Consider the following 23,217-nt stretch of genomic DNA (forward strand, 5'->3'; position numbering starts at 1 on the left):
GAGCTAAAAACTCGAATCGACCAGCATTCATTGAAATAACAGAGAAATCTCTTGTTCTCTAATGAGATTTCTATAAGTAAATTTGCAATTTACAAGAACTTTTACGGTTGTTGTCCATTAACATACCATTAAGGAACAGCGGGGATATTTTTCTCATATCAATGAGTTCTGTCCAAAACAGGAAGTGTTCTGTTACCAGCTGAGTTAAATTTTTTTCTCGCGAATTGCACTATCTGCCAACGAGTTTTGGTTGTGAACTAGTAACATACTCAAAATCGGATTTGCACTAATCACTGATTTTGGCAGATAGAACACTCAATACCTGTAAATGAATATACCTTGAGTTTTAACATGGCAGGATACCTCACAAATGTCTGCAGCATTAGTTTGAACCAAGACGTTCGGCGTCACACGCGGACATGCCAACCTCTGTGCCACGGTGGCCACCAAATACAACTAATAAATAATAAACGTTATATAACATATAAATTGTCTTAGACTATTTTAAAACATTAATGGGTCGGTTATGGATAGCAACCAACGTTCAGTTGAGTGGTAGTCTGACAACGCAACTAAAATAAAAATTTGAATTATGGATGGCAACTTTTGTCAATTGATGCCGGCAAGTGTTTTGGCAGCCCCGAAGCAAAAAATGTGTTAACAAATAATAAAACCACAACCAAAAATGCTAGTAGTTGTGAAATACCACGAACAAACACTTTATTTTTAAATTAAAGCACTGTTTAACGATATTTTTTTTTACTTATGTCGCCGTTTGCTGCTTTTCTCAATGGTTTTCTTTAGCTGCTCCAAACCCAATATTTCCCGCGAACTGAAGTTATATCCAAGTTAATTTGCAATAAATCTGCTGCCATCTGTATAATGGAAATATGTAGACACTCCTGGCGGTGGCCAACAGCCTGTGATTCGTTTTTTTTTTTCTTCTTTTGTTGCCCGCCAGTTTAATTTTTTCTTTGCCGTAAAATCTTTCACACTCCAATATTCTTCGGAAATACGTGGCGGCGCACGCTCAACCCAGGCTGCATTTGAGTTTTACATAATAATTTCTGGGGATTTTAAAATATTTTTTTTTAATTTCATTGCTTATTTACTAATAAAAACAGCAGAGCAACTACAAAATAGCAGTTGTCGAAAAATCCAATTTTTATCAACTTCAGTTGAAAGTTGCCATCCGTAATGCAAATGTGTCAACTGATAACGCAATTGAACTAAGGTTGCCATCAATAATCGACCCATAAAAATTCGACAAAAAAATTTTTGAAGTGAAACTATTTCCTTTTGGCGTAGAAGAAATCAACAGTTCTTTCTGACAGTCTACTGTGATTTCCATGAGGTAAGTTAGCTCAAAGACGTATTTAATAAGGTGGCCGCATCAGCACATCTGATGGAATTTTATATGTCAAATCATTTTTGAAATCGATTTATAAAAATTTTAACTTCAAAATAAATATTCCATAAATTGATTTTTGTGTTTGCTGCTGTTTTGGTTGTTAAACTTAGATTATATAATGGTACGCGTCTAACAACCTCAATCACTATCAAATTCATCCAGTGAACTTAGGTTTATTATGTCGCCCCCGAAATAGATTCAAACAGCGCTGAAGAACAAAGACAAAATTTACGGCGGTACAATGCCACATATTAGAACGAAGAAGATAAAGAGCCAACATGCATGACAAGAAGAAGAAGTTCCCTCCAATCTGCCATTTCTAGACCCTATTGCAGTCAAAATGGCGAAAGGACTATGTGCCTGAAAATAATTAAAGCAGGAAAGTAGGTGTTCATTTAGCCATAATGCTAAACCAATTCAGACAGTGCCACAAAAGGTGCTTAACCATCTATAGTGCGTAAGTCCGTCATGTGTCCAGCGCGTCCTTACATTACAATTGCTTGTTAGAAGCCCTATCAGTAGTGAGGGCGATAGCTTCATCCCATCTAGGAGAGGTCCCCTGAACACACCAAATTACTTCATATTGGGTGAATAGCACCAACTTTATCTTTCGGGGGTTTACTCTCTGAACAGCCACACACGAAGGTGAAAACGTCATCCTCGTAGTCAACAAACCTTAGCCTCTTCTTTTCAAATGACCTAAAATTCCCACAATTATCCAGAGCCCCAAAAAGGGTTACAAAAATCGTCCATGAGCACCAGTCTCAATAATCCTATTGGAGCTCTTTGCTAGTGGTACGCTAATTATTGTGTCCATCAACATAGTATGAACTCAATTCAGGAGGAATCCCAATGTCCACCTGCCATCTTAATGGTTTTGTGTGGATCTAATAGGAATTTCGAACATTTTTAAATTTGTGTTTCTTGTATGACACTCAAAAATTAATACACTTCTTCTTGGTCGAAAAAAATTTGCCGAAAATTTTAAATGTCACGGCGAATTGAATTTTCTTCGCCCTGTTTACAAATTTTGACATATCAAGTTCCCAAAAAGATGATTTGTTGTTGTAGCAATTCGCCGATGCGGCCACCTTATTAATACGCCTTAGTTAACTCAAATAAAATTTAGTTGCAGTTTAGTATCGATTATCTGTGAATCAATCACCTGGAATTAATAACGAAAATAAAATATTTTTTCTTTTTCAAATATTACATAAACTATTTTTCAAATAGAGAAGAAAAACACAAACGACATTGTGTTAATTAATTTCGTAAGCAATGTTTATAATCATAGCTGGGTGATTTTTTAAGAGCTATAGAAAAGTTTTAAAAAAAAAAAAAAACAAAAAGGCATACAATTCAGAAAAATTAATGAAATCTGTAATTGAATCAATAGTATAGTCCATATAATCTAATGTTTGAATATTATATCATGCTTTTGTTGACCGTGACTCCATACGACTCCATGGTCCATACGCTTAGTCCAATATACTTTCCATACTCTTTCCAACATTTCGGCCGGTATCTCACGAATAAATGCTTCAATGTTGTCTTCCAATGCTGCAATTGAAGCAGGCTTGTCTATATAGACATGAGCCAGTCAAAAGGCGTTAAACCGCACAATCTAGGTGGCCAATTGACCAGTCCCGAACATGAAATAAAATGTTCACCGAACTCGCCGTCTTGTTGAAACAACATGCCATGCAAGCCAACTTCTTGCATTTTGGACAAAAAAAGTTGGATATGGTAGCGCTCACCATTAATAGTTACGTTAAGATTCGCATCATCTTTGAAGAAATACGGTCCTATGATGCCACCAGCCTAGAAACTGCACCTAACTGACTTTTTCTGGATGCACTGATATCTCTTGCAATGCTTCTGGCAGATCTTCACTCCAAAATCGACAATTCTGCTTATTTACGCACCCATTGAGCCAAAAATGAAAGAAGCGCGCGATGAACTTTTTTAACAGAGGATGCATTTTGATAATATTTTACATTTATTGTTCGTTTGTAAGACGATTCATGGTTAAATTATAGACAAAACTGGTTGACAATGAAACAAAACAAGTTTTGCCAAAACTATAATAGCTAAAAATCACCCATTAGATGTATGAGCATACGATCTTTTTAATTTTATTTATCCTGAATGAAAAAAATGTCTTAAAATTAATTTAAAAATACTGAAATTACTTCCGAATTAAAAAAACCTACAATGAAAAAAGTCAATAAAATAATGAAGCAAAAAGCTATGTATGTATGTACTGTAAAAACGATTAAAAAACGTTTTACCTTAGTTATCAACTATATTTATATGTAAATGGATGTTATTTATTTTTTTTTCATTCCGCGTTTTATCGAGAAACATCAACCCTTTTTTATGCTTCAAAACCCAGAAAACGGAATTTTGGAAAGCTCCACTTTATTGTAATAATTAAACACTTAAAAAACCAAATCAGATAAGAATTTTTAATATTTTATATATTTTTTATTTAATAATTTTTTGTAAGTTATGTAAAAACAAGTAAAAGCGTGCTAAGTTCGGCCGGGCCGAATCTTATATACCATCCACCACCGATTGCGTTTATCGAGTTCTTTTCCCAGAATTTCCTCTTAGGCAAAAAAAAGGATAAATGAAAAGATTTGCTCAGCTATTAGATCGATATCAAGATATGGTCCGGTTCGGACTACAAATAAATTATATGTTGGAGACCTGTGTATCTTATTCGAATAAGAGTTGCGCCCTCTAGGGGCTCAAGAAGCCAAGACCCAAGATCGGTTTATATGGCAGCTGTATCAAGTTATCTTCCGATTTGAACCATACTTAGCACAATTGTTGAAAGTCATAATAAAATACGTCATGCAAAATTTCAGCCAAATCGGATAATAATTGCGACCTCTAGAGGCTCACGAAGTCAAGATCCCAGATTGGTTTATATGGCAGCTATATCAGGTTATGAACCGATTTGAACCATTTTTGGCACAAAATACTATGTTGAAAAATTCATTTCAATCAGATAAGAATTGCGCCCTCTAGAGGCTCAAGTAGTCAAGACCCAAGATCTGTTTATATGGCAGCTATATCAGGTTATGTACCGATTTGAATCATACTTTGCACAGTTGTTGGATATCATAACAAAACACGTCGTGCAAAATTTCATTCCAATCGGATAAGATCGGTTTATATGACAGCTATATCAAAACATATACCAGATATGGCCCATTTACAATACCAACCGACCTACACTAATAAGAAGTATTTGTGCAAAATTTCAAGCGGCTAGCTTTACTCCTTCGGAAGTTAGCGTGCTTTCGACAGACAGACGGACGGACGGACATGGCTAGATTGACATAAAATGTCGCAACGATTAAGAATATATATACTTTATGGGGTCTCAGACGAATATTTCGAGTAGTTACATACAGAATGACGAAATTAGTATACCCCCATTTAGATAGGCTGAGGACAGTTGTAAGGTAATCGACTCAAAGCAGATCCAGATTGTCCCCATCAGTGTAGAGATTCTGTGTGGAACCAGCGCTTTGCGCGACTTGGCGCCACGGATGACATTCGTGGCTTCGTGCACGGTTGTTGTTGTAGCACTGTGTTGTACACTGAAAGACTCCATCGGGCCAATGCGGTACGTACAATCGTCTGCCATGGGATTGCACGGTAATTTGTGATGGCTGTGCAACGGCACGGAGATCACGGATATACGAATGGCTTCCCTTCTAGCCTTTTCACTCTGTGGCTAATAAATTGACGTTTATTAAAGGAAAATAACTCACAAGCATCGCCAGCATTTTTTGTTTAAAAAAAATTTGCTTTCCAAGCAAGCAAATAAAAAAACCAACTGAATATGTGGTATGGGAGCGTAATCTCTGGCGTTAAAAATAAACACCGATGAGCCAAGAACAAAGACACAAACTATGGAGAATTTGTTTGCTTTTCTGTGACTTTACAAATTCTAAATTTATTTTTTTACAACAAAAGACATGGATGTGTCTATGCTTATCACCACTTGCGCACTATGATATGACCAAACGAATTTGCAAAGAAGAATGTAAACTAACCTGTTTCAGCGTTATGCAAAGATGAAACTGGAGTTTGAATTCTCTCGAGTGTTTCCCAATATAAGTCTCCAAATCAACGCAGCAATCCGGTTCGAAGGACCAAAATGAATATGTGGTATGGGAGCGTAATCTCTGGAGTTAGAAATAAACACCGATGAGCCAAGAACAAAGACACAAACTATGGAGAATTTGTTTGCTTTGTTCCTCCAGTTGGGTTTATATTTGCAAAACCCCGAAGAAGTAAAGGGATAGAAAAATAAGAACACAACACTGAGTTAGGATGGGTATAACAATTTTGGATTTTATTAGATGGACGGATAGGCGATCTTACCAGTTGAATGGTTGGAAATGAACAAGAAGGAGTTCACGCCAATTGTATCGGAAGTTGCAACTTAAAAAAAATGATTGTCAAATCTTTCGTCAAAAATATATGCTATCCTCATTGATAGCATGACGTTGAAGTTGACGTTAGAAAGCGAAAGTAAGAAAATAACGTGTTTCGACGTAAACACCAACCAAAATAAAAATCATCTGTTTTTCTTTAAATTTTCACAGGAAGTTGTTCGCGTACTTTTGCTTGCAAATTTTTTAAAGAGAGTAAAATGGCTCTTACGTTACGCGAGCAGACCTAATATTTTTGTGAAATTTGTCAAACATAAAATTTTGGTAAAAAAAACATTACCATCTGTTTGGATTTATCGGGATGATAAATCACTAACTGGAACCCGCGCTGTTAAGGATCGCAGCAAAAACTACAAATATATGTTCATCCACGACTCCAAGGGTCGCACTGCGCGTTGCATTAGCTGCGTGTGTGAGCATGTGTACATAGGGCAGAAGATTAGAACGAACGATCATACCACTGCGTTGGGATTTCGTTCTTTACTATTTAATTTTAAGAGTTTCAGGAGTTCTAGTGATAGAACATTTGTACATAAATAATCAGTATGAATCTAACACTTGAACGTGTGTGTACTCATTTAAACAATTGCTAGCATAGGCAGAGTATTCTGTTCAGCTTTCGGAATTATTGCGAAAAACTTTCACAATACAACATAATTTTTTCAAACATAATTACATGAAATTTTTTCTACCAGCTCAATCTTGCATTCATATTACACTAGGATTAATGGTTTTGAAGTGCTTCTTTTAAGCCATTAGGGGAAAAAGGGCTTTATTTATTTCAAGTACGTTTTTTATATGGAGTTTGGGAGTTGTTCACGGGAAAAGCTGAATAAAATACCAACCCATAGTTATGACCATTTTAAATAATAATAAGACATTTTATTAAACCACTTTCAATTTTAAAGAATTATTAACAATACTTTTTATTATTATGTTATTATACAATAAAATGTTTACATTAAATGTGTTGTAAGTCTAGTGTCGTTAGCCGACTAAGAATAAAAATAAAATCCGAATTTATTTTGTAGAAACCTCATCAATACAGTGTGATTGTTGACTTGGTTTTATCTCTTTTTTGTTAAATAAAAAAAAAACGTTTGCATCTGATAGATAAATACTTAAAGTAAAGTAGAGAATATATTTACATTACTGGATTGATTGGGTCAAAATTACTTAAAGAAACTTAAAATATATATGGGCACAATATACCAACATAACGTCGCATGAAATGCAATGATGGTTGTTATAGTTACTAAAAAACATCTGAAAGTAAAAATCAACTAATGTAATCTTAGTGAGCTTTTTGTCAGCCATTATCTTACTGGAAGAAACTTTTTCCAATCCTGTATATAAAAATCATTTTTTATTTGTTTGTTTATATTATTCGTATAGACTCAAAAACGGCTGAACCGATTTTCTTACAATTATCACAGATGGCGTAAAACGCCTCGTGAAAATAATTTTTTAATGTCTTTTATTTTCTACCATTTTCAAAGTAATCATCATCAGGCAATCTTCCCTCCTTACAAAATTTTCGTGGTCATTAAGTCCTTTGGATAAAAAATAACTAAGGTAATCAAATACATGATCGGTCGTAATAGCAAACATAACTAATAGCAAAACTTATGCCACTGAGCACGTGTGACTTGTGAAACCAAGACAGCAACGCCTTTGTTGTTGTGTTTGAAAGAGAAAGACGAAATCTACTATTTCAGCGGTTTTCAATATGAACAACAACAATTACCGCAGCAGTGTATGGGAAACCAAAAGATGGCATTGTTGCAATCAAAGTCCCCTTCACATGACTTTCAAAACGCCAGATCTCGGTGATGGTTGGGCCGATTCAGGAGAAATTTTTTTTACACTCCAATAGCAACCCAAACGCAAAATTTTTTTAAAAAAAATTGAGATCAAGTGTATGGGGGACCGCCTCACTATCCAAAGGTATAAGTGGACCAATCATGTAAGTATGGAACTCAGTCGAATGGTATTTGAGAGTTGAAAACGAATCTGAGTTTCACTTTCGGGACCAAGTGCCAAGGGCCGCCCCAAACCGTACATATTTACCAACCATGACAATATAGGACTAAAAGAAAGGTATTCCAGAGTAGAGCACGAATCCGATATCTTTTTGTGGGGACAAGTGTCTGGGTGGCCTCCTAACGCCTAAAACACCCCCAAACCGGATATATCCAACGACCGTGGCATTATGGAGCTGAAATTAAAAATCTTTGGAACATTCGAAACCAAGTGGCCACGCTCCATCCGCCTTAAACCCCCAAAACAAGACTTTGAAAGATAAGATATTTGGAACCAAATTCCCAAAAACGGTATACATATGTATATGATATACATATACCAAACATGAAATGTGGTTTCATCGACTGAAAGGTATTTGGTTTATTGTCAATCATGGCACTAAGGGATTCAAATTATTTGTATTTGGGTACAAATTTATTAGAGAAAATAGTCAAAGAAAAATTTTGTTTTTTTTGTAATAATAGACGATGTGGAGCGAGCTCGGTTCATCTAGTACAATTAAAATTTATGTTATAATATGTTTTGAAGTTCCACGTTTGCCTTTTATGTGACAATATGCAATCCTGCATGTAGAAAAAAATGATTTAGAGCGTGTGTCGAATGAAAGCAATCTCCTATGGTGAGATGTAAAAATGACGTAGGGGGTTGTTTTTTACACTGGAGAGAAAAAAAATCATTTTGCTGCGCCAATCGATAATTATTTCTAACATTTTGACGTTCGTTAAAAATTAGAAGCAAATAAGATGTGCGCGCCACATAATAATACAGGAAAAGTCCAGAAATGTATAATTACTTGCGTAATGAATATTTTTCAAAAATATTTTCCATTACTGCTAGCAGTTGCATTGCAAATACGAACGTTGCAATATAGAGATGTTTTAGGTCTTGCTTTGGAAACTAGAAAGACATGACGAGTAAGACAAGTAATGTTATTTTAAAGACACCTGTATTAATTTTTTAGCGGTAGAAGCCATTACTTCATGAAAAATGAATGCAAATTCCAATTTGCTTCTATGTTTATATGAAAATGATGAACGAAGCTCATGCCAGGCAAACAAACTTTTGACACCGTTAAAGAAAAATCACTAAACGGCGGCACCATCATTTCAATAAACTACAAACACAAAGCTGTACTTTCGTCCATTATTGTTAAATAACAACCTTTTAGAATCTCGTTGCCAATGATAATAAACAATAATTTTACTTATTTTATGCCAATTTAGTCGTTTAAATTTAGCGTCGTCTGCTCGCAATGTGGGTGGCTAAGTTACCAAAACGCACACAAGTTGGTTACCAAAACGCAAATGAATTTACAATCACTGACACACTTACTATCCCTACAACTTTGCTACCATTCGACACACAGCCTTAATAGGAAATCCAAATTTTCAATGGCAACCGTGTTTAACTTATACAGGATCTGTACAAGAAGTATCGTACATTTTTTATCTTCGAGGGCTACGTGTATTAGACTACCCAAGTTGGTACTCATATGTCTTACATATGAATGTTTGGTTAAATTTTGACAGCTGTTTTACTTACACGTGTTTTGCTTGGTCTTCAATTTCCTCTTAATGAAAGAAAAAAAAACATCCCACATGCATGGGAGCATTCCGAATATGCAGAGGTGGGTAAATACCCAAAAGGTATATTGGGTAAAAAGCTGGGTATTTTCTCATACTTACCTAAGCCGGGTTTTATGATTTTGCCGATATTTTGGCAATGTGAAGCTTGTGCAACAAATTTTCATAATTTATTTGTCTTCATATAAAGTGACTTTTGATCTCGTAAAATCGGACAATTTTTCTATATACATAGCTGCCATATAAACTGAACTCGCAAAACCGGCGAATTTATTATTCGGTTGCGAACAAATTGGAAAAAAAGTTGTTTAAGAACAATTAGTGCGATGAAATTGGAGCAATGAGTTATTTGGGATTCACCGACATTCGTACCGAATATGGTGGAGATCGTATCATATTTGGATATAGATGCAATATAGACGGATCTGCGATTTTAAGCCAAAAAAGATGCATTTATTAACTGAATGTTAACGAAATTCCTGATTTTAGGTCTTGCGCCCATAAATGAGCTGTGGCTGGTTAATTGCTCTGTTTTATTTTAGTATTGGATTGTTTATCCAGTATCAAAATCAAAGGACAAAAATAAAACGCAAAAACAGTTTTCAGTGCAAGTCTGTTTGCCATGAGGTGGTAACGCTTTATCTGTCGAACAATACGAGGAAAAAAATGAAAATATTTCTAAAATTTATAAATAAAATTTGAAAACATGTGGGCATAGAAGTCAAATTAAATTATTAAGATTTGTGCACGCAATTGTATAAATAATTGGAATTAATTTTGTTTTTTCATTCACAATAGAGGCATCTCTTGGGCCAAAAAACTTGACATGTGCAAAATTTGACGACAATCGGACAAATGTGGCCTTTACAATGATTTCTACGATACATGGGCCGACAGACGGACATGGCAGATCGAATGAGAAAGTCATTTTGAAGCGACCGGTCTACGGTTTAAAATCTTAAAGTAATAAAACCCTTTATAACCGTAGTATTATCGGATATAATTACAGACCTTTGTTACAATGTTTATCATATAATGGATAACACTTTCTTAATAAATACAAATGCCACACTTTTTGTACAGATCTTGTATGTATATCACATTATGTAAGAAATAATCAACGATTCAATGATATGTATATACCATACATAGATTCATTTAGTAGGGTGGAGATTCACCTCCGGAAGGAATCTTCTGAACACGGCTTACATCATCATAGGCTATTGAAAAAACACTTTTTTTTTCTGCTATGGGATTTCGACGGCCCATGCTATTCAGCAGTGAATTCATTGCAATGCCGGAATCCAGATCGTCTTCAAGGGTTAATACGTTGAGTTGTTTCTGAGTAGATGTAGAGGAAGAATTCGATGTTACGTTTTGCCGGTGTGGTGCATTGCAATCTTCGATGTAAAGGTTTAACTTAGAAGAGTTATTGTCTTTGACCTTATTCTCTTTAATGGGCGATGGTTTGGTCTTCACATTTTTGGAATTTGTTTGTTCTTTGCTTGAACCAATAGTGGGTGGCGTTTCAGGATAAATATAATGGGGCAGCTTTGTGGGGTGCACAGCTACTTCGTGTGTATTCTTACGTTCAAAACGATGTTCGGAGTGTTGTAGTAATGGATGACTGGTATCAGTCTCTATATGTGGTTTCAATTGTTTGCTTTTAACGATGTCTTCTTTAAGCATTCGTGCTTCTTTTAGAGGTGATTTGCGAGGAGCTGGTTCAGGCCTAAACTTGGTTTCATCCTGTTGGATGCCGTCCACGTGCTTGATATTTAAGCGTGTCTTTGATATTTTTTTTTCTGAATTTTTGCGCAACTGCTGCGTTCCTTTGTTTGATGACTCCGTAGACGTTCGTCCGCTTATTGGAGGTTTCTTTTTATCGTAATACCATTCCATATATTTTGGCACGCTGCCAGCGCGGGGTCTTTTATAAGAAATGTAATCATGTTCCAATAAATCGGTTTCGCTTTGCGCTTCTCGTATTTCAGTTTTCAATTTTGATACCTGAGCTTTGTGGTGCTGCGAAACGTTGTTCTTTCGTTTTGTTGGATCCTGTTGAGAAGAATTGCTGCCTCGAGAACTGTTACTTCGTGACAGTCTGGGTTTAGCTTCTGGGCGGCCATTGTTTCGATGTTCTGGCGACGATCTTGAATTTGACCCATTTCGTTGCTGGTTGTCATTTCCGTCTCTTACTGCATTGTCAACATATATCTCAAACTGATGCTCATTTGGCGATGATAACTCTCTCGAGCCTTTCTGTTTGTAGTTTGATGCGAATCTATTACTTTTGATAACAATTTCTGCACCATCCGAATCATTTGAGAAATCCCCTACATCGTTGATTTGATCGTATTCCTCGGGGTCTGCTTCGGAATTATCATAGTAATTTAGTTGTTCCACTCGTATTTCTCTTCTTTTTTGTCCCTCGTTAGAGCTGTACTTCTCATCTAGTGAGTCCGATATTTCCATTAAAACATCGTGTTTCAGAAGATTTTTTTTTGAACGCGAATTACTCTCTTCTCGATTAGTTTCCTCGGTTTTCAGGCGACGCAGAATACTATTTTTTTTCTGACCACTACTGCGTGGCGGTTTTTTTGGCGTCAACCTTTTCCGTGCCTTGTCATATTCGTCATCATCTTCTTCTTTTATTGGCGTACGTATTTTTCGTTTTACTTCTTCTACCATAACGATACGCTTGCGTGGTTGATTGCCTCCACGGTAATTGCCAAGACGGCGTTGTTTCTTACGCTTTATACAATACACCACTCCATCGGGACTATTTGGGGAACTTAGGCGAATAAATTCATAGTTGTCGTCATCTGATCCAGAGTCATCGTTCTCACTTCGAGCTCTGCGCCTTACGGAATGCCTCTGTGTTGCTCTTGGTACATATTCCTTGTTTTCTTCAGTTTGAGTACCGGCCTCGCACTCCGTCTGTGTGGCAATGGCCATGGATTGCCCTGGTAAACTTTGTGTCTCGAGGGCAACTTCATGTTGAACATAACGCGTTTCAATTTTTTCCTTTTCCAAAAGGATTTGACGTAATAGCTCATTTTGGTGTTTAAGAGAATTCTCCATTTCCTGTGTGAGCGATTGATTCGAAGTGCCTGGTTGCATTTGATTCTGAAAGCTGTCCATGTGCAGGGTAGTAATCGAACCTTGGGCTGGCTGTGTGTGTATTACTTTAACTTCTGGTTCAGTCTGTGAATAAACAATGCTATTAGGACCCGATTTTTCCAGTGGAAATGTATCAGCTTTGAATGTAGAATTCTGTTGTATCTCGTTTGGCAGCGACTGTATGTAAGTGGCACCCGGAACGATTTGATAATGCTCTCGTATGATTTGTTTACCATCTGGCTGTTCCTCAATAAAACGTCTCATAAGAATTTCTTTTCCACTATTGTCGACCATTAGCAAATGTGGTTGTGAATAGCTTGCATTCTTGAGAGGAACATTTACATATATGTTATCATCTTTAGCCGCACCTGCACTTTCTCGAGTTTTGTCCCTAGTCATTAGTTGCAAAATTTCAATATTTCCATCTTTTATGAAGAATTCGCGTTTATTCCGTAAGCTTCCTCTGGCTGTATTGTAATCGATGTCGCTACCTCTATCGATCTCATGCCGCCTCATTGAGTCGTCATCAATCTGATTTTGGAGTTGTATAGTTTCCTCATTGCGGTGCCGTTTGCTTTGTTGGCGGCTAGTTTTGCTGCGTCTAAAATTTTTATGTTCTTCATCGATAAGCTCCCTATCATCATTGACATCTTCAATGTAAACATCACGATCGCTAATTAGATTAGTTCTAGAATTATGAAAAGTAAGATGAGTATCGTCTTTGGTTGCACGAGTATTCCTGCTGAATAAATGCATACAATTCAGTTCTCAATTTTGTTTAAATTTCAAAAAGCTTACTTTATTTTAACTCGTCTCTGGTTTTCGTCTGCTGAACGTATGCGCCGGGTTTCTCCAGAAAGGTTGCGAACGTTGCCTACGTCCGTAGCATAAACAGCATCGCTTATGTTTTCGTCAAACTGTTGGTGGCCATTGTAGAACTCCCAACGGGTAGGCTTCGTTCGAGGATCTGCCGGTTTGTCCGCGGACCATGCCTCCCGTCTTCCCATCCATTCGGCGACCTGTAAATAAACAAAAACCCAGTGGTCACTACGTCGAACTTCAACATAAAAATTATTTGAAATAAGCCACAACCTAAGGTTTAACTAATATAATACACCTTCTGTCTAGCTACATTAATGTGCAACGTAGGATAAAAATAATGTAAGTGTTAGAGCTTGCAATTTGTATAATTTTTTATACCCAACACCATAGGATGGGATAGCCTTCATTTTTTATTTTCGCTTGCAACACAGTGAAATATTTACTCCTTTTGAAGACGTAGACCCATTCGTTCGTTCGTCTCACTGTCTGCTGTTATGGCAGCACAGTCTTAAAAACTTACGAGATTAAGCTAAATTTTGGCTCGGATTCATAGGCTAACAAGTATAGCCCGAATGAACCCGATCTCAGCCTTTTCACTTTTAAGTATAGCCTCCAGGAAGACTTATGTTCTAATTAGAGTTCGACCTTGTTAAAACGACATTTAGGAACCATGCTGAAGGGTATAAAATCTAAACGTTGTTTATGTTTTGTTATGGCTGGTACCATGTTCGCTTTTCACCGTTGAAACCCCACGTTTTTCGCGATTACTCTTTTGAACTACACTACACACATAACAATGATTAAATGGCAATTTTATTCAAATTTTACCATATGCAATGCGGGAATGTCCTACGGAATGAAATCAGCAAGTTTTTTGCTTTGAAATCGATGATGTCGCGAAAAGCGAATATAGTTCCAGCCCTTACTTGTTATTTTCAATAGTAGGACGCTAAGATGCCAGTAAAATAAAGAGACACAATCACATACTATATAAATCATTTTATTTGTATATTAGCTTGTGTTACCAGCATAATGTATGTAGCTTGTATTTCTGCTAGAGTGGGCCAATTTTTTAATCGAAAAAGCGGTTATCAAAACTCGGAATTCAATTTTGCCCAAGAAACCATGGGTCTAAGTTCGGTCACTAGCTTTTCTCTTCACACAGGTGTTTAATGTATGTTCCAAATAATCTTTGAAATGTGATACGTTTCCTAGCAAACATGGCAGTTAAAAATTAATTTTACATATTTGTGCACTCAAATAGTAGTATAAAACAATCCGGTGTTGCGAATCGCAGTTGAAAATTAACAAAATTGTCTGGCAGGAGTGATTTAAATTTTTTATATTTGTATGTTTTGTGTTAAGTTGTGGGGAAAAGCAGAGCACATACATAGCATATGAAAGTTTAAATGAAAAATTAACAATTGTGCAGTTCAGCAAAAATAAATACAATAAAATAAAACATATGTTGCCATAAACATATACGAGTATAGTAAAATAAAAGAGGACATTGAAATCGAAGCTACAAAATACGATTTACTGACAAAACCGCTTATATTTTGTCACTCGGGTCGTTCGCCACCTCATACAAATCAGCTGCTTGTATTAAAGAAATGGGGAACAAATCGAATGACAAAATGTTAATGGTTCTGGCAGTAAGTCTGAAAAAGTATTTAAGCGATAGCTGCGAGTTCTATAACTTCAATATCATATTTTTGGAAATCTACCTGAACAGATTTTGTTTGTTTTCCATTTGGCATTTCCCTATGCACTAGGTGAACATCGTCTTCAGTTCTACTGATATTAACTATTCTTTTGCTACAAGAGAAAGAGAGAGAATTACGATTAAAGTGACAATGAATAAAAGTTATTTAATTATAGATTTATTCTAGGAGTGCTGATAAGCAGAGAAATCCTCAAATTTAAACACACACAATTAATTTTTGTTTTTATATACGAATAATTAAAATATTTATTTCTCCAAAACGAAAAAACAATATCACAGAAAAGTCAATTAATTGATCCAATTAGTTAAGTCACGAAATTAATTGATCCTATTAGTTATGTAGTAATTATAAACATTTCAATTGATAGGTAATGAAAAAGACGGGCGGTGTCGACTATACAATTCCCCACGCCTGACCTGCAAGTGTAAATTGGGCGACATCACTATATTGATGTTGGCTGATGCAAATAGGCCTCTTGGTACAGATTGATTTTAGTTTACAATACTAAAAAAAATTAAAATAGTATTGAGTACGAACTTTCAAACAGTTCGAAAACTGAGCTTTTTCAAAATACCGGTGCAAGTTTTTAATATATTAAAACCGTACACCACTACAGTGGCACGAGAAATAGATCCATTAATAAGCAACCCGATCGACTCAGAATCACTCTCTTTCGACTCCCTGTACTGATGTTGAATTTGCTGGAAATCCCCGAACTTGCCGACTTCTGAGAGTAAAAAAATCGCAATCCTTTAGCTGCAGACGAAGACGAAAGAAATTGCTAGTTGCTCTTGAGTTGTTCAGCCTTCAGCTGTAGACTTTCATAAAAGTTAATCGAATTAATTGTCGCATAATTTTATATTAAACTAGCTGCAATGGGCTCGCTCCGCTGCGCCTTCTTTTACTTTATACGGAACAAAATTATCCTTTGAATATTTATTTTCGACAATTAAAGAGCTTTTAGTGAAATATCATGCTACGAAAATAGTACAATATATGCACATCGGTTTACTAACCGTGTAAGAATGTAAGGGCCTTTATCTGAATCCCATATGATCTTTATTGGGCTACTAATTCGCTCGGAGGGTTTAATGCCATTTAAGTTTGAATGATAGATGTACTCCATTCTTTAAAGGCGTTATTTCAGTCCGATCTTCTAGTGATGTTCGACTAAGGGGTGTTTTCGGGGTTGAGGTGGTCCCCCAGACACTTGGCCCTGAAAAAAGCATCATGCTCATTTCTTAAAAAACAATTATTTAGAACCCATATTGCCATTGGTTTAAGGAGAATTTATAGTATGAGGCGTCCCCAAAACTCTTGGCCCCAAAATTGGTTATCAAATTCGTTTTCTAATCTCAAATACCTTTCATTTGCATGCATGCCACATATTGGCATGCTCGGTGAACTTTTACCCTTTAGGGGGTGTTTTGAGGAGTATGCGATGCCCTAAATACATGGTCCCACATTTTGAACGCAGATTCGTGTTCTACTCCCAAAAACCTTTATTTGAGCCCCATATTGCGATGGTCAGTAAATAATTGCTGTTTGTGGTGCATTCTGGGAAAGGGGTAGGCCCCCTGAAAATTGGTCCCGAAAGTGGGTATCAATTTCGTGCTCTTCTCCCCAATACCTTTCATTTGAGCCCCACATTGAGATGGTCGATAAATATACCCCATTTGGGGGTGTTTTGGGGAGTGGGGTGGTCCCCCAAACACTAAGCCCTGAAAATATATCAGCATCGTGCTCTATCTCATGTATTTATATATCATTTATTAGAACCTCATATTGCCATTGGCCTCGAAATTGGATATCAAATTCATTTTCTAATCTCAAATACCTCTCATTTAAACCCCTTTTTGCGAGAGACGGCAAATATGACCGGTTTGGGGTATGGGCCCTAAAAACTATCAATATCGTACTCCACTGTCTTGATGACTCAAATTGTCTTAGTGAGCAAATACGTTCTATTTGGGAGTTGTTATGGTGGTGGGACGTCCCCTAGACAGTTGGTCCTGAATGTTGATATCATGGTCTACTCCCAAATGCCTTTTATTTGAGCCCCATATTTCCACAGTCGGCAAACTTGACTCTTTTGGGGGATGGGCGGCCATTCAGTGACTTGGCCTTGAAAATATATATCAGAATCGTGTTCTACTCTAAAATATCTCTTATTTGAGCCCCATATTGCAATGGTCAGCAAATACTTCCTATATGGGTGGTGTTATGGGGGTTGGGTAGCCAAATAGACACTTTTTCCCGAATATTGATAGCAGATTCGTGCTTTACTTTCAAAGACCTTTCATTTGAGCCCCATATTGCTATGGTCGCAAATTTGTCCTCTTTGGGAGGTGTTTCTAGGGAGGGGCGGCCCCCCAAACACTTGGTCTCACATTTGGATATCAAATTCGTATTCTACACTCAAATAGCTTTTATTTAAGTCTCATATTGCCATGGTTAGTAAATAAGTCCTGTTTGGGCGGTGCTTTGGGAAAGGGGTGGACCCACGGAAATTTGGTCCAAACTTTGGATTTCGAATACCTTTCATTTGAGGCTCATATTGTCGTGGTCGGTAAATATGTCCGACCCCCAAGCACTTGGTCCGACAATTGAATATCAGATACGTTTTCTAATTAAATACCTATCATTTGAGTCCCATATTGTCGTGATTGGTTAATATATATATTTCTTAGGTTTTGGGGGTGGGGCGGCCCCACTAGGTAAACCATCCGAAATTTGAATACCGAATTTTTGTTTTCAGGTTACTATAAGAAAGCACGCAAAATTTCGTTTAAACCCCACCACTCATCTCCGAGGTCTGGCGTTTCTGAAAATTGGGGTAAGGGGGATTTTGATTTTTATACCCTCCACCATAGGATGGGGGGTATACTTATTTCGTCATTCTGTTTGTAACTACTCGAAATATTCGCCTGAGACCCCATAAAGTATATATATTCTTGATCGTTTCGATCTAGCTATGTCCGTCCGTCTGTCCGTCCGTCCGTCCGTCTGTCTGTCGAAAGCACGATTGGTTTCGAAGGAGTAAAGCTAGCCGCTTGAAATTTTGCACCAATACTTCTTATTAGCGTAAGTCGGTTTTTATTGCAAATGGGCCATATCGGTCCATGTTCTGATACAGCTCCAATGTAAACCGATCTTGGGTCTTGACTTATTGAGCCTCTAGAGTGCGCAATTCTTATCCGATTGGAATGAAATTTTGCACGACGTGTTTTGTTATGATATCCAACAAATGTGTCAAGTATGGTTCAAATCGGTTCATAACCTGATATAGCTGTCATATAAACCCATCTTGGGTCTTGACTTCTTGAGCCTCTAGAGGGCGCAATTCTTATCCGATTTGAATGAATTTTTGCACGAAGTATTTTGTTATGACATCCAACAACTGTGTCAAGTATGGTTCAAATCGGTTCATAACCTGATATAGCTGCCATATAAACCGATCTTGGGTCTTGACTTCTTGAGCCTCTAGAGAGCGCAATTCTCATCTTCGGACCCAGGATTCGAACCCAGGCGTTCAGCGTCATTGGCGCACATGCTAACCTCTGCGCTACGGTGGCCTCCATTACCTTTTGTATATATTAACAAAAAATAATCGTAATAAAATTAGATTACAATTATTTTCAATATTCTTTTTTGCTTTATTAGGTTGTTGAATAATCAATAACGGTTTGGTACTAAAACCAGTAACGGTCTGGTTCTAAAACTATTAAAAGATTGCTAGTTAAACCAACACCAGTTCGGTAATAAAGCTAGTACCAAACGGTACTAATCATTTTATGGTTCATCCATACCACCCGGTATTGTTTTTGTACCATACGGCGTTGCTTTAAAGTCAATACCGTATGGTACACACGTGAGCACGTTTGGTATCAACTTTTCTCTGGGTGTAAGGAAAAGTGTTATCAATTCCAATTTATTCGTATGAAGCTTTTGCGGACATTTTTTTTCATAGTGTGGTAGCGTGAATTTTAATTGATTGTACCCACAATATAAATATTTGTGTTTACTTATTTCGTTAGAGTGAACACCTAACAATTGGTGAAAACAGCTGATTTTAACGATGCCTATTATCGTTAAAAATGGCTACTGAATGCCAAATTCGTTAACTTTCTGTTATCCCTTCTTAACTAAGCGATTTTTGTTAAAACACTTTACTGAATTCCACTACAGAGCGTGTTGCATAGTCCATGATAAAACGAAAATGTAACATGCAGCAAAAGCTGAGTACAATTTTTTCTCGCAAGCGCACTGTCTTTCAACGAGCTTTAATAACATTCAGTTCTGTGTATGCATTATAGTTAAGAACCATAACACACAAACACCGAAAAATGATGCGAACTACAATAGTAACAAACTCGAAATCAGAGTTGTACCAATCGCTGATTTTGACAGACAGTGAACTCAATTATTGTAGTTGGACAACTGTCACTACTTGTAAATGAATACATCTTGGTTAGCCCATGTGTTATAAAACTAGCTGGACCGGTGTGCCCTAAAGGGGTGTATTTCTTTAAATATTTAAAGCTGGTGTCGATAGTATCAAGATTTTAGGAAAATAAGTGTTATACACGAAGTGTAATACACTGTAGCGTAACTCATTTTAAAAAATGTGCTTATTGCACGATTAAAAGGTATCGTTATTATCACAACCAAAAAACTCCACCCCCAACGAAGCTACTTTGGTTTTAGAAATAAACTATATTTTACAACTAATCTTCTTCAAATGTGTTTTATATTTGTACTAGCCAAACCGGGCCCGCTCCGCTACGCCTTCTTTAACTCTCTAATATCTTTTTAGGGTTGGGACACTTCGCCTTGAATGTGTATATCGAATGTCCGCTTGTAATGCTGAACGCCTGCGTTCAAATCCTGGCGATAAGATCGGACAAAATTTAAAGCGGTGGTGATCCCCTCTTAATGCTGTCGAGGTTTGCCATGCATGGTCATGAAAAAAATTCTCCCCAAAGAGATGTCGCACTGCAACACTCGGACTCGGCTATAAAAAAAAGTCCCTTATCATTGAGTTTAAACTTGAATCGAAAAGCTTTCATTGATCTGTGAGAAGTGTGCCCCTTCTCTGTGCTCTACTTTCAAATACTTTTTATATGAGCCCTATAATGGCATGATCGGTAAATAAATTCTGTTTGAGGATGGGATGGACCCCAGAGACTTTGTCTCGAAAATGAGAATCAATTTCCCGAGAATCAATCATCAAATAGCTTTTATATAATGGGGAGATGTTTTCGGGTGAGGCAGTTTCCCAAACATATGGCTCTTCAATTGGATTTCAAATTCGTTTTTTTTTCTCAAGTACCTTTCGTTTGAGCTCTATATTGTCGTGATTAGTCTATATACCCGTTTGGCGGGTTTTGAACGGCGCCCGAACCCAAAAATAGAAACCATGTTTTGTTTTAACTGTAAGAGTGCAAAAGAAATTTTGAAAGAATCGCATTGTATTGAAAATTAGGGTAATACAAAGTGCTTTTTAGGGGAGGGATGACACTCAGACATCTCGACTTAAATATGGATATCAAATTCGTGCTGCACTCCCAAATCCATTTAATGTGAGCCCCATATTGCCATGGTCAATAAATATGAAATGTATGGACGGTGTTTTGGTGCTGGGGCGGCTACCGGCATTTTGCCCTGAAAATATATATCAAATTCGTTCTTTACTCTCAAATACCGTTGGTTTAAGCTCCATATTGTCATAATCGGAAATGAAGTTCAGTTTAGGGGGCGCTTGAGGGCGTACTCCCAAATACTTGGCTCCAAAATTGGATATAAAATATTTGACTTATTTTTAGAAAGAAAAGCGCCACCTAGACTTAAACACAAATTTAAATGTCATATTCGTATTCAAATCTCAAATACCTTTCATTTGAGTCCCATATGGACATGGTCGGCTAATATGCCCATTTGGGGGTACTTTGGGGTTGGGACGATTGCCCATTACTTGAACCTAATTTTTTATGCCATATTTGTAATATACTGTCGAATATTTTCATTTGAGGCCCATATTGATATGAACGTCGAATTGGATTGGGGAGGCCTGCTGGGTTCTTGGGCCCAAATTTTAATACGATATTCGTTCTCTAGTCTCCAATATCTTTCATTTGATATCTATATAGTGCCTATCGGTCCACATATATCTAAAAATTTATAGCCTATGTTTCCTTCCAGACAAATTTACACAATCTGTAAAAATTTTAAGAAACTTGGTTCATCCGTTTTTGATTCCACGGAACAAACAAAAAGACCTAGTCCCATATTGTCATGATGGGCCATATGCCCATTTGGGGGGTAGGGTGACCCCCTATACTTCGATCTGATTTTGTATGCCAAATTCGTAATCTACTCCCGAATACCTTTCATTTGAGGCCCATATTGACATGAACGCCCAATATGTCTGTTTGGGGCGGCCCGATGGGTACTTAGACCCCAATTTTAATATTATATTCGTATTCTATTTTCCAATACCTTTCATTTGATACTCATATTGTCCCGATCGGTCCACTTTTGATTTTGGGTGGTGTTTTTGGGTAAAGGGGGAGCGTCCGCCCCCTTCCGAAATCAACAAATTATAAAGCCTATTTTTTCTTTCTGACCATATTCCCAATCTACTCCCGAATACCTTTCATTTGAGTCCCATATTGGTCGTCCAAAAGAACCTATTTTAGCGGGTTTTGGCATTGGTGCGGCCCCACACAAATTCAATTTTATATATAAGATTTTCATGATTATAACACTGTGTTCTTGCTTATGTGAGAAATATTAAATAGAACATATTTTTAAGATTTTAGAAAAAAAAATCACAGCTGTGTTATCAAGCCTTTGTCATTTAGATTTACTGCAAAATAAAAACAAAAAATATTGTATATAAAAAAATTTTACTCAGCTGTTCGCATGACCTCACTTTATTAGTGCATCCTGTGCTTATTGTAACGACCTACCATTAAATACTGGATTTTTCCCTCCAGCAAATGCTTATACGCATTAACAATCCTTCTCATAGCAACATCACTAACATTAACAACATCCTCAAGAAATTGAATTTACACCATAAAATATGAATTAACTATGTTTATTTCAGCGGATATATAGATTTTACACATAAGTTTGAGATTAATGCTTATCGCTTTAAAGAACCCAACAACTTGCGAATGTTCACATTTGCTTAATCAGACAGGTTCTCAAAGATATGAAAACATAAGGTGGAACTCCTTCTGACACAGCTTCTGCAAAAGTCGTTGGTGGCACCCTTCAGTCTGTCAGCATGTTTTCCGATTAGACAGTGACCTGTCATGACGGTCATAATGACTGAGACGTCTGTTCTAGCCAATGACAGCAAAGCGGTAGACCTCTTCAAGTCTAGATTAGGCCACTCACAGTCCTCTTTTTGTAACCATCTATTATTCGTTGTCTTTCGGGCCTGGTCCTGAAAACTTAGCTTTCATGTCGCTAGAGGTATGCCCACCGATTCCAGTTTCCCTAGAATGTGTAAGGTAGTTCTTAGTCTTGTCTTCACCAGGCCGCAGAGATATCCCAATTCCCTGGGATATCTCTGTGGCCTGGTGAATTTTGAACTGTTCAGCCATCTCGTAGAGAGATCTGCGACAGTCGAGGGCGGTTTTTGTGTTCAGAAATACGTTCTCCAGGGATTTAATGTCTACCTGGCTGTCTGAGAAGATATTTATGCCAATCGTCGTTATGACATTATATCTTAGCCATTCCACCACTTCCTTAATTGCAAGGATCTCCGCTTGATAAATACTGCAGCGGTCGGGTAATGTTTTCGATGTGACCGGTTCTAGATCTTTGGAGTACACCCCAAAGTCCACCAGGTCATCTGGGATATCGTAGTTCCACTCGGTTCTATCAGGAATAGTGGTACAGTACTTTTTTTCAAAAAGCAGTGGTCGCAGCAATTTGTCTAGCCACAATGTCCAGAGGCATTAGATGTAGCATTAAATCAGTGCATCAGGTGGTGTCATCCTCAGGGCTGCTGTGATGCA

General features: G+C 37.1%; 1 protein-coding gene and 2 long non-coding RNA genes across 13 annotated transcripts in view; 1 reads left to right on the forward strand and 2 right to left on the reverse strand.

The window, feature by feature from the left end:
- Positions 1-2,764: 2,764 nt before the first annotated feature.
- Positions 2,765-3,549, reverse strand: LOC131994923 (uncharacterized). Its single transcript, XR_009396964.1, has 2 exons — positions 3,409-3,549; positions 2,765-3,320 (listed from the first exon to the last, which is right to left on the reverse strand). It is a non-coding gene; the product is annotated as an uncharacterized LOC131994923 (long non-coding RNA).
- A 5,757-nt stretch (positions 3,550-9,306) lies between these two features.
- On the forward strand, positions 9,307-10,594 carry LOC106086257 (uncharacterized). The gene is made up of 2 exons (XR_009397363.1): positions 9,307-9,556; positions 10,311-10,594. It is a non-coding gene; the product is annotated as an uncharacterized LOC106086257 (long non-coding RNA).
- The window catches only part of LOC106086255 (cadherin-86C), a 295,580-nt gene continuing 282,819 nt past the window's right edge, over positions 10,457-23,217 (reverse strand). For 8 of the 11 annotated variants that reach the window (XM_059363859.1, XM_059363855.1, XM_059363852.1 and 5 more), the window contains 3 exons: positions 15,185-15,275; positions 13,434-13,654; positions 10,457-13,377 (listed from right to left, as the gene is read on the reverse strand). In XM_059363859.1, coding sequence (XP_059219842.1) covers positions 10,671-13,377; positions 13,434-13,654; positions 15,185-15,275 — 3,019 coding nt within the window. In that variant the 3' untranslated portion in view covers positions 10,457-10,670. Of the gene's footprint in view, positions 13,378-13,433; positions 13,655-15,184; positions 15,276-23,217 lie in introns of those variants that run through there. The other 3 variants (XM_059363853.1, XM_059363851.1, XM_059363861.1) reach the window with 2 other exon arrangements.

The sequence above is a fragment of the Stomoxys calcitrans genome, chromosome 2 (assembly GCF_963082655.1).
Source record: "Stomoxys calcitrans chromosome 2, idStoCalc2.1, whole genome shotgun sequence".
NCBI lineage: Eukaryota > Metazoa > Arthropoda > Insecta > Diptera > Muscidae > Stomoxys > Stomoxys calcitrans.